The sequence below is a fragment of the Schistocerca americana genome, chromosome 1, assembly GCF_021461395.2.
Source record: "Schistocerca americana isolate TAMUIC-IGC-003095 chromosome 1, iqSchAmer2.1, whole genome shotgun sequence".
Lineage (NCBI taxonomy): Eukaryota > Metazoa > Arthropoda > Insecta > Orthoptera > Acrididae > Schistocerca > Schistocerca americana.
In genome coordinates this window covers 655687917-655702188 of record NC_060119.1, presented here as the reverse complement: position 1 = coordinate 655702188, position 14272 = coordinate 655687917, and the positions used below count along the sequence as shown (strand labels likewise).

The 14272-nt window shown below is 44.4% G+C and overlaps 2 protein-coding genes across 3 annotated transcripts in view; one reads left to right on the top strand and one right to left on the bottom strand.

Annotated features, from left to right (window-relative positions):
- The window catches only part of LOC124586638 (phosphatase and actin regulator 4-like), a 431380-nt gene extending 417420 nt beyond the window's left edge, over positions 1 to 13960 (bottom strand). Inside the window, exon 1 of the mRNA XM_047131418.1 lies at positions 13781 to 13960. Coding sequence (XP_046987374.1) covers positions 13781 to 13883 — 103 coding nt within the window. The 5' untranslated portion in view covers positions 13884 to 13960. The remainder of the gene's footprint in view (positions 1 to 13780) is intronic.
- A 113-nt stretch (positions 13961 to 14073) lies between these two features.
- LOC124608258 (TBC1 domain family member 9) overlaps positions 14074 to 14272 on the top strand; it is a 164539-nt gene continuing 164340 nt past the window's right edge. For both annotated transcript variants that reach the window (XM_047139973.1, XM_047139972.1), the window contains exon 1: positions 14074 to 14256. In XM_047139973.1, the coding sequence (XP_046995929.1) occupies positions 14213 to 14256 (44 nt within the window). In that variant the 5' untranslated portion in view covers positions 14074 to 14212. The remainder of the gene's footprint in view (positions 14257 to 14272) is intronic.

Genomic DNA, 14272 nt, shown 5'->3' with positions numbered 1-14272 from the left:
ATAATTGTGAAACATAAAAGCGCATTCGAAATACTGTCGTCCGTAAGAGATGTAAACAACATTGATATACACTCTAAAAATAAAAAATTTAAAAAAATAAAAACGGTGCGCCACGAAGGAAATATCTGAATGGGACGAAAATCGGTGTATGTAAGGTACACGCACAGACAAACAAAAGTGTACAATTTCAGAAAAATTGGATGGTTTATTCAAGAGAAAATTCAATAACGCGTTGGTCCACCTCTGACACTTATGCAAGCAGTTATTCGACTTGGTATTCATAGATAAAGTAGTTGTATGTCCTCCCGAGGGATATCGTGCCACATTCTGTTCAATTGGCTCTTTAGATCGTCAAAATCCCGATCTGGTTGGAGTACTCTGTCAATAATGCTCCACTCATTCTCAATTGGGGAGAAATCCGGCGGGCGCAGAGGTTAGCACACTGGTCTTGCATTCGGGAGGACGACGGTTCAGATTCACGTCCGGCCATCCTGACTTAGGTTTTCTGTGATTTTCCTAAATCACATAAGACAAATTCCGGGATGGTTCATTTGAAAGGGTACGCCAGATTCCCTACTCCATCCTTACCTAATCCGAGTTTTTGCTACGTCTCTAATGACCTCGTTGCCGACGGGACGTTAAACACTAATCTCTTCCTCCTCCAGAGATCCGGCAACCTTTCTGGCCAAAGTAAGGTTTGGCAAACACGAAAATAAGCAGTAGAAACTCTCGTCATGGACGGGCAGGCATTATCTTGCTGAAATGTAAGGCAATGCCATGAACGGCAGTAATACGGAGCGTGGAATATCGACGACTTACCGCCGTGCTGTAAGAGCGCCACAGATGACAACCAAAGGGGTCCTGCTATGAAAAGAAAAGTCACTCTAGTCCATCATTCCTGGCCGTCGGGCGACAGTCAGGTTGGTATTCCACCGCTGTGTGGGGTGTCTCTAGACAAGTATTCGGTCTGGAATCTAACTGACTGAAGTACCATTGTCTTCAGTGATGAGTCCCGCTTCTAACTGAGACCAGATCATCTGGAATACATGTCTCGAGACGTCCCGGACAGCGTTGGAATCCCAACAAGACTGTCGCTAGCCATATGGCCCGGGAGCCCAGGAGTGATGGTCTGGGGTGACATTTCATTTCACTGCAAGGCTCCTTGGGTTGTCGTCTGTGACACTCTTACAACACAGCCTTACGTCGACGACATTCTACGCCCCACTTTGTTGATCTTCATGGCAAACCATTCTGGGCTTACATTTCAGCAAGACAAAGCCTGCCCGCACACGGCGAGACTTTCTATTATCGATTTCTCTCCAATTGAGAACATTTGGAGCATTACGGCAGGGCCCTCCGAACAGCTCGGCATTTTGACGATCTAAAGTGCCATTTGGACAGCATTTTGCACGATACCTCTCAGGAGGGCATCCAACAACACTGTCAATGCGAAATCGAATAACTACTTGCATAAGGGCCAGGGGTGTTTGTCTGTACACGTGAATTACATCTGCTGATTTCCGTCCCATTCGGATACTTCCTTCGTGATGCGTCGCCTTTTTTACTCCTTTTTTTCTTAGAATGTACAAGACAACGCCCATGTGGGAAGCAGCTCGGCCTATTCCCAGAACTCTACATGAGAAACATCAAATTGCACCGTCGTCCTCCCAAATGCGATTTCAGTGCGCTATCAACTACGCCACCTCACTCGGTACTCCGCATAAATGGAAATGGTTAGATTTTTCACTGTGGTTAGGTTTCACTGAAATATCTTAGTATGGCTGGATTCTATAATGCCCGTAAAACTGAAGGACTAGCAAGATAACGTAATACGCACATCACAATAAGCTTTGCACCCGGTCCCCAGAACTCCTGAAAATGGGCATTGACTGTGGATATTGTATCACAGACACAGTCCCTTTGGCTGTTCAGAGATGTCACTAAACCCGCCCAAAGCTGTAAACAACCATGCATGACCAGCGCCTATTAGACGAAGGAGGTGCGACAGCCGATCAGTTCCAGTCATTCCACCAGGAAGGAGGTACACGGTTCGTGTTGTCTGTAGTTCAACCGTGCATAGACTGTCAATACCGCAGTTCGATCGCGTCTGCACTGTTACTTAGTGGCAGGAAGGGCTCTCAACAAGGGAAGTGTCCAGGCGTCTCGGAGTGAACCAAAGCATTGTCGTTGAGACATGGGGGTGATACAGAGAGACAGAAAGTGTCGCTGGCATGCCTCGCTCAGGGTGGTCAAGGCCTAATACTGCGTGGATGACAGCTGTCTACAGATTATGGCTTGGAGGATCCCTGACAGCAACGACAGCATGTTGAAAAAAGCTTTTAGTGCAGTCTCAGGACGTCGTGTTACGACTCAAACTGTGCACAATAGGCTGCATGATGCGCAACTTGACTCCCAACGTCCATGGCGAGGTCCATCTTTGCAACCATGACACCATGCAGAGCGGTACACATGAGACCAACAACATGCCGAATGGATCCCTCAGGACTGGCATAACGTTCTCTTCACCGACGAGTGTCGCATATGTCTTCAACCAGACAATCGTTGGAGACGTGTTTGGAGGCAAACCGGTCAGACTGACCGCCTTAGACACGCTGTCCAGCGAGTGCAGTAAGGTACCTTGCTGTTTTGGGGTAATATTATGTGGGGCCGCCGTACGCCGCTGGGGGTCATGGAAGGAGTCGTAACGGCTGTACGATACGTGAATGCCATACTCCGACCGATAGTGCAACCATATCGGCAGCATATTGGCGAGGTATTCGTCTTCATAAACGACAATTCGTGCCCCCATCATGCGAAAGTTACTTTCGTCCTTAGGTTTTGCACGGCAATGTACTTCATTGACCCACTTCCAACATTACTTGGATAACGGCATCGCTCGACCAGAGTGGCCAGCATATTCTCCAGACATGAACCCTATCGAACATGCCTGGAATATATTGAAAAAGGCTGTTTATTGGCCACGTGACCCACCAACCACTCTGAGGGATTTATGCCGAATCGCCGTTGAGGAGTGGGACAATCTGGATCGACAGTGCCTTGATGAACTTGTGGATAGTATGCCACGACGAATACAGGCATCCATCAATGCAAGAGGACGTGCTACTGGGTATTAGAGGTACCACCTCTGAAGGTTTCGCTATATGGTGGTACAACATGCAACGTGTGGTTTTAATGAGCAATAAAAAGGGCAGAAATGATGTTTATGTTGATCTCTAGTCCAATTTTCTGTACCGGTTCAGGAACGGAAGTGATACAAAACTTTTTTTGATGTGTTTATAACATAATAACTACCCGGTGGAAATACATGAATATGCGGAAGCATGTTGCTAGAGGTCTCCCAGTCGCGCACAGAATGCTGGATCTCACATGGCGTGAGGTAAGCGTGAATAGAACGCCAAATGGGCTGGCCTCGCAACACGGGGCAGTTGGAGGAACTGGGAAAGACAGTGTGCGTCTATCACCGAGCAGTTACGGTGCACCGTAGTGGTGTTCTTCATTACATGGCCCGGAGACAGCGTTTGGATGAATTCACGTGGGGAGGAATCACCGGGAAACCGGAAGGAGGACAAGCGCAGGATTTTGGTATTGCTCACAGAATTCACGTGCGTGGGAAACGTTCCCAACCGCCGCCCTAAGGAGAGGAGTTGGTCGATCACTGTCAACCGTAGCAGCACATGGCTGCTACATTGTGCAACAGGCAAGAAAGGACCCTCGTCAAACAGCGGGTGCAATTGCAACCACATTCAACAGGACTACATTGCACGCAATATCACACCCCACAGTGGCACGGCGACTGCATGGTGGTGATCTCTCAGTTCGACGGCCAGTACGTTGGGTTCCGTTAACATGCGCACGTCGGCGGCACTGTTTGTGATGGTGGCAAGAGCACAGGCACTGGACCAACAAGAAGAGTGGTCGCGTGCTCTTCCCGGATGAGAGCAGATTCAATCCTAGAGTAGTGATACCGGACGTATTCTCATATGGCTGCAAATGGGAACACACAATGTACCCATCAACATTGTTGAACGTGTACGTTTTGGTGGTCCAGGTGTTATGGTGTGGGGTAGCATAACGTTACATGGGCATACTGATTCCCAGATCTTTGAAAACGCGGTACACTCACCGGTTAACGTTATTGTGACACTGTACTCCTTTCCCATGTGCGTCTTTTGAGGGATGCATTCGGCTCTGACTCTTTTCTATGGAAGGCAGTGCGCGACTGCTTCGAGGATTTTCTGCGAATGAACTGGCTCGCCCGTTTCCTCGGCTTAAATCCCATCGAGCACGTATGGGATGCGATGGGGAGACGTACTGTAGCACTTCAACAGCACCAACGACAAACCAGCAGTTACCAACCACGCTGGTGGAGGAATGGAACGCACTACCACAAGAGAACTCCTTACCAAGATTGCTGCCAGCTTGGGAACGCGCTGCAGAGCTTGAATTTCTGTCTGTGGTAATCGCACACTCTATTAAGAACCATGTCCCACCTTTTGTAATGTTCAGGGGATCATCATAATCGTTGTGACTTCAGTGTAATTATTGCCTCTGAAAGTGTCATTTCTCTTCGCCTCCTTGCGTAATTCTTTCGGTTACTGCAGTACTGCTTTTTGTGTATGGTCCAAGTTTCATCGAGGTCCATTACTTGGCAGAGACACATCATGCGAAAGTTACTTTCGTCCTTAGTTTTGCACACCAATGTACTTTATTGTCCCACTTCCAACATTACTTGGATGCCACTGGTTTAGAGTGACTCTCAGAGGCGGAGGAGGGGATTCTCTTGTCACGTTTGCTACAATATTCGGTTGCTGTCAGATGTAGAGACGAACAGCATTTCAGTACGATGATTTTTGTTACCATTTCTAACTGGTGTTTTCAGAGTTTGCATCATCAGGCATTTAGAGTCTCTCCTCCATTCGAGGCCACATTTATTAGATTGACTCTATGCATTCGTACACTAAAATAATTGCGCAGCAGATGAAAGTGGGAAATGAAGCCCAGCAGATGGCGTTTCGTGTTCAGGGAGTGACTGACGAGTGTGAGACAATATCTTTGGCTTGGATCGGCGGATGTTTCTAAGATGTTGCAAACAATACTGTGTCGGTAAGGTCTGCAACAACTGAATGGCACACTGCGTAAACCAAAAACAGGAAACTGGTGACTTTTGTCTACAAATGTTTCGTAGGTTCCCTTCCAGCTAATCAGAGTTGAGCTCTTACACATCGCTACTGGTGAAGAAAAATGCGTTTACTAATTTTATCCGGAGACGAATAACATGTCTTGACTCTGGATCTTTCATACTGGTTCAACAGATCTAAAGAGAGGAAGGTGTGTTTCTCTTGTCTGTGCGCATTTACGTCGCTCCAAATGGAAACGTCTTCACAATCACACTTGCGCAAAGTCACACACCGAAGGCTGCTGGTGAAAGGCTTCCAAACACTCCCTTTAAGTACGGTGGAAAAGACGCCGAAGGCGGGCGTAAGAATGTGCTTGCGTCACGTCTAATCCGCGCCTGCATACGGGACCCAAAAACGCAAGTAGGATATACTTGAGGAATCTAGAATTCGAGATTCACTTAAAAGCAAAATTTGGCCCATTTCTTTTTGTTCTTAAAAAAAAAAACACCTGCTGAATTAATCTTTAAAGCAGGTGTTGACAGATGTGAAAATTACCGAACTATCAGCTTAATAAGTCACAGCTGCAAAATACTAACACGAATTCTTTACAGACGAATGGAAAAACTAGTAGAAGCCAACCTCGGGGAAGATCAGTTTGGATTCCGTAGAAACACGGGAACACGTGAGGCAATACTGACCTTACGACTTATCTTAGAAGAAAGATTAAGGAAAGGCAAACCTACGTTTCTAGCATTTGTAGACTTAGAGAAAGCTTTTGACAATGTTGACTGGAATACTCTCTTTCAAATTCTAAAGGTGGCAGGGGTAAATTACAGGGAGCGAAAGGCTATTTACAATTTGTACAGAAACCAGATGGCAGTTATAAGAGTCGAGGGACATGAAAGGGAAGCAGTGGTTGGGAAGGGAGTAAGACAGGGTTGTAGCCTCTCCCCGATGTTGTTCAATCTGTATATTGAGCAAGCAGTAAAGGAAACAAAAGAAAAATTCGGAGTAGGTATTAAAATTCATGGAGAAGAAATAAAAACTTTGAGGTTCGCCGATGACATTGTAATTCTGTCAGAGACAGCAAAGGACTTGGAAGAGCAGTTGAATGGAATGGACAGTGTCTTGAAAGGAGGATATAAGATGAACATCAACAAAAGCAAAACAAGGATAATGGAATGTAGTCTAATTAAGTCGGGTGATGCTGAGGGAATTAGATTAGGAAATGAGGCACTTAAAGTAGTAAAGGAGTTTTGCTATTTGGGGAGCAAAATAACTGATGATGGTCGAAGTAGAGAGGATATAAAATGTAGGCTGGCAATGGCAAGGAAAGCGTTTCTGAAGAAGAGAAATTTGTTAACATCGAGTATTGATTTAAGTGTCAGGAAGTCATTTCTGAAAGTATTCGTTTGGAGTGTAGCCATGTATGGAAGTGAAACATGGACGATAAATAGTTTGGACAAGAAGAGAATAGAAGCTTTCGAAATGTGGTGCTACAGAAGAATGCTGAAGATTAGATGGGTAGATCACATAACTAATGAGGAAGTATTGAATAGGATTGGGGAGAAGAGAAGTTTGTGGCACAACTTGACCAGAAGAAGGGATCGGTTGGTAGGACATGTTCTGAGGCATCAAGGGATCACCAATTTAGTATTGGAGGGCAGCGTGGAGGGTAAAAATCGTAGAGGGAGACCAAGAGATGAATACACTAAGCAGATTCAGAAAGATGTAGGTTGCAGTAGGTACTGGGAGATGAAAAAGCTTGCACAGGATAGAGTAGCATGGAGAGCTGCATCAAACCAGTCTCAGGACTGAAGACCACAACAACAACAACAAGTAGCCGAGTCATCCGGCGAAACATTTCTGAGCAGTTTTCCCAAGATGGCTTGTAGTATGAGGACACGCCGATTAATATGAGATGACGTAGTGCCTTGAGGAAACGTAAATGGATGTTTACGTAAATATGGGACACTGAACTGCTTAAAAAAAAATAATAATAAGTTTCTGAGACGCTTAGAATGAAGACAACCCAGACGCACTGGGGAAGGTTTATTCATGAATGCTAGCGTAAAAAAAAAATAAATATCTTTCATTATTAAAAGCCTTTCACTTAATATAAGAAAGGTCCAGTAAACCGGCTGGGTCATTACCCTGGAAGAGTATTTTCATGCGCACTCAAAGAAACGATAAACGTTCGAGACATTACAGTAAACTACGCGGTAAGGAAACACTATCTTCTTTTTGCTAACAGGATTGCGCATTACAGTCTTTCAGTGGACGAAGCGCGTATATGTGATGATATCTGATGGTCATGTCACTCCCATTCAACCCTCTTTGGGTATCTACATCGATGCTCTCATATGCGTTTTGTTCCTTCACTTCTCTGTTGCAGATCATTGTCGTTTCTCTCCCCTCCACAGTTTAGAAAGGGCACAAACGTTTTCAAAATCGTGTTGCTTTAGAAACCAACTTAAGTTTTGTAAGAGAAGTAAAAGTGCTTCCAAAACTTCACGATCATGTACAACTGTCATCAACCCGAAGGTTGGTTTCAACACCATAGAGATTTATTAGGGATGATACTATTGGAGATGGTATGTCCTTGTCTTCCTGTGCCCTCTGAACAGACTGATCCAGCTAGTTCTATGGCGATCTATAGTTTGAAATGGAGCTTGAACCACAGCGCAGCTCGGCATTTACCATATTAATAAACAGTCAGGAGCGAAGAAGTGACTGATAGAGGATCCTGAACTGAACTTTTTGAGATAAAGAGTCAATGGCGAAAAACTAATATTTAGCGCCGTAATCGAGATCTTGAGCAAGAGATGTGTGCGAGGCACGTGTTTTTAAGCTGCTTGTTCCATAACAAACAACTTCCTGCAGCATCTACTGGCTAACTGAACTTCGATTCCAGATGTGGACGGAGGACAAGCACGTCGCACTATTCCTCCAAGAACGGTGGAGCATGAGGTATAATGCAAGTGGTGGACAGTAACTGTTAATCGGCGTCGTCATTTCGCGCTGGGCAAGTAGAGGAGTACGCTCCACGTGCACAGCAGGTCGGTCTGCAGCATCGACTTTGGTGGCTTTACCTTGAAAACATCATACAATCGTCTCCGATGTGTCGATGGCGGAATTTTACCATTGTTTACTGTTCTGTGTAGTTGTCGACAATGGAGCATTACTCCTTATAGGAACTTGTAGACATGTACAGGGCTATTACAAATGATTGAAGCGATTTCATAAATTCACTGTAGCTCCCTTCATTGACATATGGTCACGACACACTACAGATACATAGAAAAACTCATAAAGTTTTGTTCGGCTGAAGCCGCACTTCAGGTTTCTGCCGCCAGAGCGCTTGAGAGCGCAGTGAGACAAAATGGCGACAGGAGCCGAGAAAGCGTATGTCGTGCTTGAAATGCACTCACATCAGTCAGTCATAACAGTGCAACGACACTTCAGGACGAAGTTCAACAAAGATCCACCAACTACTAACTCCATTCGGCGATGGTATGCGCAGTTTAAAGCTTCTGGATGCCTCTGTAAGGGGAAATCAACGGGTCGGCCTGCAGTGAGCGAAGAAACGGTTGAACGCGTGCGGGCAAGTTTCACGCGTAGCCCGCGGAAGTCGACGAATAAGGACAGCCGACGGTTTGGAAAATCTTACGGAAAAGGCTAAAGCAGAAGCTTTACCGTTTACAATTGCTACAAGCCCTGACACCCGATGACAAAGTCAAAAGCTTTGAATTTCCGGCGCGGTTGCAACAGCTCATGGAAGAGGATGCGTTCAGTGCGAAACTTGTTTTGAGTGATGAAGCAACATTTTTTCTTAATGGTGAAGTGAACAGACACAACGTGCGAATCTGGGCGGTAGAGAATCCTCACGCATTCGTGCAGCAAATTCGCAATTCACCAAAAGTTAACGTGTTTTGTGCAATCTCACGGTTTAAAGTTTACGGCCCCTTTTTCTTCTGCGAAAAAAAGGTTACAGGACACGTGTATCTGGACATGCTGGAAAATTGGCTCATGCCACAACTGGAGACCGACAGCGCCGACTTCATCTTTCAACAGGATGGTGCTCCACCGCACTTCCATCATGATGTTCGGCATTTCTTAAACAGGAGATTGGAAAACCGATGGATCGGTCGTGGTGGAGATCATGATCAGCAATTCATGTCACGGCCTCCACGCTCTCCCGACTTAACCCCATGCAATTTCTTTCTGTGGGGTTATGTGAAAGATTCAGTGTTTAAACCTCCTCTACCAAGAAACGTGCCAGAACTGCGAGCTCGCATCAACGATGCTTTCGAACTCATTGATGGGGACATACTGCGCCGAGTGTGGGAGGAACTTGATTATCAAATGGTTCAAATGGCTCTGAGCACTATGGGACTCAACTGCTGAGGTCATCAGTCCCCTAGAACTTAGAACTAGTTAAACCTAACTAACCTAAGGACATCACAAACAACCATGCCCGAGGCAGGATTCGAACCTGCGACCGTAGCGGTCTTGCGGTTGCAGACTGCAGCGCCTTTAACCGCACGGCCACTTCGGCCGGCAAACTTGATTATCGGCTTGATGTCTGCCGAATCACTAAAGGGGCACATATCGAACATTTGTGAATGCCTAAAAAAACTTTTTGAGTTTTTGTATGTGTGTGCAAAGCATTGTGAAAATATCTCAAATAATAAAGTTATTGTAGAGCTGTGAAATCGCTTCAATCATTTGTAATAACCCTGTATTTAACATATGGCGCAGCAGAATCTAGTGCTCGGAAAGCTGAGTGATCGAGTATACAGGGTGAACAGTAATCAAACCGACAAACTGCAGGGACGGATCCCTGACTGGAAATGGAGAAAAAGAGATCCTATGAAGATTTGTCCATCAATGCATCTTTGCCACGATAGATGGCACTCACAAATGGAAGTTCCTCTAATCACGTGCAGTGTGTTCCTTGTGTGTTGCAGGCTGTGTGATTGACCAAGAGTACTGTAAGCAGGAGAATGGTCCGGTATTCGTGATTCATGTCGGTAACAAGCCGAGATGGTGTCTGTATACGGCCAAACAGATGGAAATGCTGGAGAGGCATCACGGCTATACCAAAACAAGTACCCTCACAGACACCAACCACCTCATACAACACTTCAAGCCCTTTTTGGGCGTTTGTGTGATCATAGGTCCTTTCAGACAGACGAACATTGTGTGATGGGGTTGGTATCTGCCAGGGCATAGCCGTGCTGCCTCTCCAACGTTTCCATCTGCTTGGCTGTGCACAAGTTTGGGTTGTTCCTGACAGGAAAACCGGACCCTTCTGTTGCTTACTGGACGCGTCAATCTCACAGCCTGCAACACACTAGGAAAACACTGCACGTGATCAGAGGGACTTTCATTCGTGAGTGCCATCTACCATGGCAACGATGCATTTCCGGACACATGTTCGTAGGACCTTTTTTCATACATTTTCAGTCAGGAATCCGTCCCTGCAGTTTGTAGGTTTTATTAATGATCACCCTCTCTACACTAACAGAGCAACGTTTCGCAACAGATGTCGTCGTTAACTTGAAGAAATTTACCGCTGTGAATAGAAACTTACGAGAAACTGGGTCGTCCAACTTAAGGGCTGTTCAAAGATATTAACATATAGTCCTTCTCAATAAAGTTGCCAAGTCCGCAAACATTATGAACGTTTGCGAATAATACTGTCTACATCGAGTACTGTATTTTATTAATTCCATGCAACCTGATGTCATAAATGAAAAATAATCGATCTAGATAGTAATAGTGGCGAAATAGCAGTTCGACTAGCAGAATTTGAAGAGATGGGAGTCGGAAAGAGTAATGCTCCAGCTGTATTGGATGTACACAGACAAGCCGTTGTCACTGCGAACCTAATTATTAGTTTGCGACCATCAAGACATTATCTCAAGGCCTCCGTCCACGCTCCTCTGCCGTCTGTATAACTTCGGGCCTGAGGATTTGAGACACACTGTTGTGTACAGTATAAGTATTTGTGAGACCTACATCGCAGTTCTGTCAAGAGTTTAGCGAATATGTTTATCTGATAAGGGTATGTGGTGTCGTTTGTGCATTATGCCTATCATCTTTATTTGGTTGAGCCCTTCAAACTACACTTTCCCTTTGGATGTTATGCTTAGGGTTTCTGGCAAAACTATACAGTTCGATAGCCCAGTCTATTAACCCATTATCCTGACGTCATAAGTACAGGCAAATCAAAACTTTTCAGCACAAGCTCACCGCTACAAGTCTCTTATACTTACAGAATGATGAGATGGTGAACTGTATGTGCTGTCACGGACGTGTGTCATCAAAAACTCCATGGATCGCAAATGAAAATTCTCTCCTGTGTAGTACGAGGCGTGTTTTTTTAGTAACTACCGTTTTGAAATTAAAAAAGACGTGCTAAGATATCTCAGTACCTTAATCTACGCACTGACGCCATTACAATCTGATTCTTCCTTGTTTACGTTGTGTACTGAGTGTTTAAGATGACTCCGATAATCGTGAGTCCCGCCGACTGTGAAGTACGGGCTGTTATAAGATTTCTTAGTGCTGAAGGCCTAAAAGCGATCGATATTCATCGTGAGATCTGTGCAGTTTACGGAGAAGACATTATGAGTGATGGAATGGTGAGAAAATGAGTGAGAGCGTTTAAAGATGGCCGCACAAATGTCCATGATGAACAACGAAGTGGGCGTCCTTCGGTCGTTAATGAAAGTTTGGTGCAGGAAGCGAACAATAAGGTGAGAGAAAACAGACGCTTTACGATTACCTCCTAGCGGGATGATTCCTAATGTTTCTCGTAGTGTATTGTATGGTATTGTGATCGAGCACTTGAATTGCCGAAAATTGTGCGCACGTTGGGTATCGAAAATGTTGACGGATGTGCGCAAAACCAAACGTTTAGACAGTGCATTGACTTTCCTTGTGCGGTACCACAACGTCGGTGATGATTTCTTAAGCCAAATTGTTACAGGCGATGAAACATGGGTGGTCTACGTCACACCAGAATCAAACCAACAGTCCATGGAAGTTGAGCAAGGGCATCGTTTTGCTGCAAGACAATGCCCGTCCGCATGTGGTCAATCAGACTAAAGATCTCATCACATCTTTGCGATGGGAAACTCTTGATCATCCTCTGTACAGCCCCGATCTTGCGCCCAGTGACTACCATCTGTTCCTGCACTTGAAGAAACACCTGGGCGGTCAGTGTCTTCAAGACGATGACGAAGTCAAAACAGTGGTGATGCAGTGGTTAAGAAGTCAGGCGGCAGACTTCTATGAGGAGGGTATTAAAAAACTGGTACTTTATGACAAGTGCCTCAATATTGACGGAAATTATATAGAAAAGTAGACTAAGGTACAGGCTTTCATGTAAAAATAAAATTATTGAGATACCTTAGCACGTCTTTTTTTAAATTTCAAAACGGTACTTACTTAAAAAAAAAACACGCCTCTTATTTGGTTCCACGGTCAGTCCTGCAAGCTCCAGTTGCACTACCATCACAATAATACAGGAAATTGAATCTGATCAGCTACCTGCGTCGTACCGAAATTTCAAAACGAAACAGCGCAGAATTCTAGGTTTCTTACGGAAACGGCTATAATAAATCAACTCGAACGAAATGCTTACTTGTCCTTCAGCAGATCTTTCCTGCTGCACCACTGAGGAACAAAAGAATATTTGCTTAAGGTGAAATGTGCACTTAGCAAACATTTGACAGATGGTAAAAGCTGTGACAAGAACCATCAATTATCTATCTGATAAGTGGTTTTTTCGGTCGTGGTCTTGAGCTTAAAACTAAGAACAACAAGACCAGCTTCGATTTCGCCAGCGTCTATGCTTCATCCGCATCCCTGGCCGGAGTTATTGAGGAAGACGAGTCGTTTCGCTTTTTGAAAATTGAGCATGTGCTTTACATTCTATATATATATATACGGACTCAAAGGCTTAATGATGGTCATCGAGCATTTGATTTGCCTTATGACACTGTTCTCCATGACCTCTGCAACAAATTTTTAATTGGCAGTTGCAGTACATTACATCCTCTATTATAATTTACTCCCTCTATTCCACGAAATAAATGCATACGGCCTAACGAAACGTCTACTATTACTTTCATTTGTGGTAAATTATATCCTCCTGCTTGTATTATAATAACGTTGATGTTTTCTGCCAATGAATGACACTACATACATGTTTAATGTTTTTTTCCTTACTCAGCAGTAGATATTTGCTTCCGCGTGAAATACAAGAGCAAAAACAGTAATCCTTACTAATAGTACACAAAGAAACTCATGACACCATTCAACAAAATAAAGTCACAGGTGGTGGGTGTGCCATCTGTTATGTACCAATGAAGCTGCTTGTCAAACAGTACACTTCAACATCTTGGCGCGTAGACGAATTAGGCACAACTCTGGAGTAAATTTTATGAACTAACAATCATACGTAAGCCACCCGATATTTAGCATGTACAGTCGAGGCTTCGATAAGTCAGAGACACCGTACGGTAGTATTATTTATGTTTGTCAACACACAAAAATGTACGCATCAAAGAGCACGCCTCCGTAATTTAAGAAGCTGACTGGCGATGAAATATCTGTTCTATCACACTTACCACTGTCATGGTTTGTTTCAGTTGTTGGTGTAGGAATGGAATTGCTTCTGTGATGTTGATTTGTTGTTGCACTGATCACTAAACTATCGCTCATTTCAGCCATTTTTAGTTGTAACGAGAATTTCCTTATACGGAATTAAGTTTCTCGTTTGCTTCACGGAAGATCACGAATGTTTAATCTTGCGGAAGGACAGCAAGGGCGCATTCTGTTGGGATTCATTTGAAACTTGTCGATGTATCGATCTTTTGTATTGCTTGACTTATCGATTTATCTTACCAACTTAGACGTCAGAAGTGTTGTGCGTGCGATGCAAGAGGCGAGCAAAGTAGACATTACCAATGTGAGGAAAACATTTTGGGATTGTAAATGCCTTATTATTATAGGCTGATAAGCAGGTTCTGCTTCCATTTCGCTAAGTCAGCCTCGGAATAATGTGGGTAAAACCACAAGAAGTTCTTCTTGCAAATGCGTTATGGTAAGTTTTGTTTACA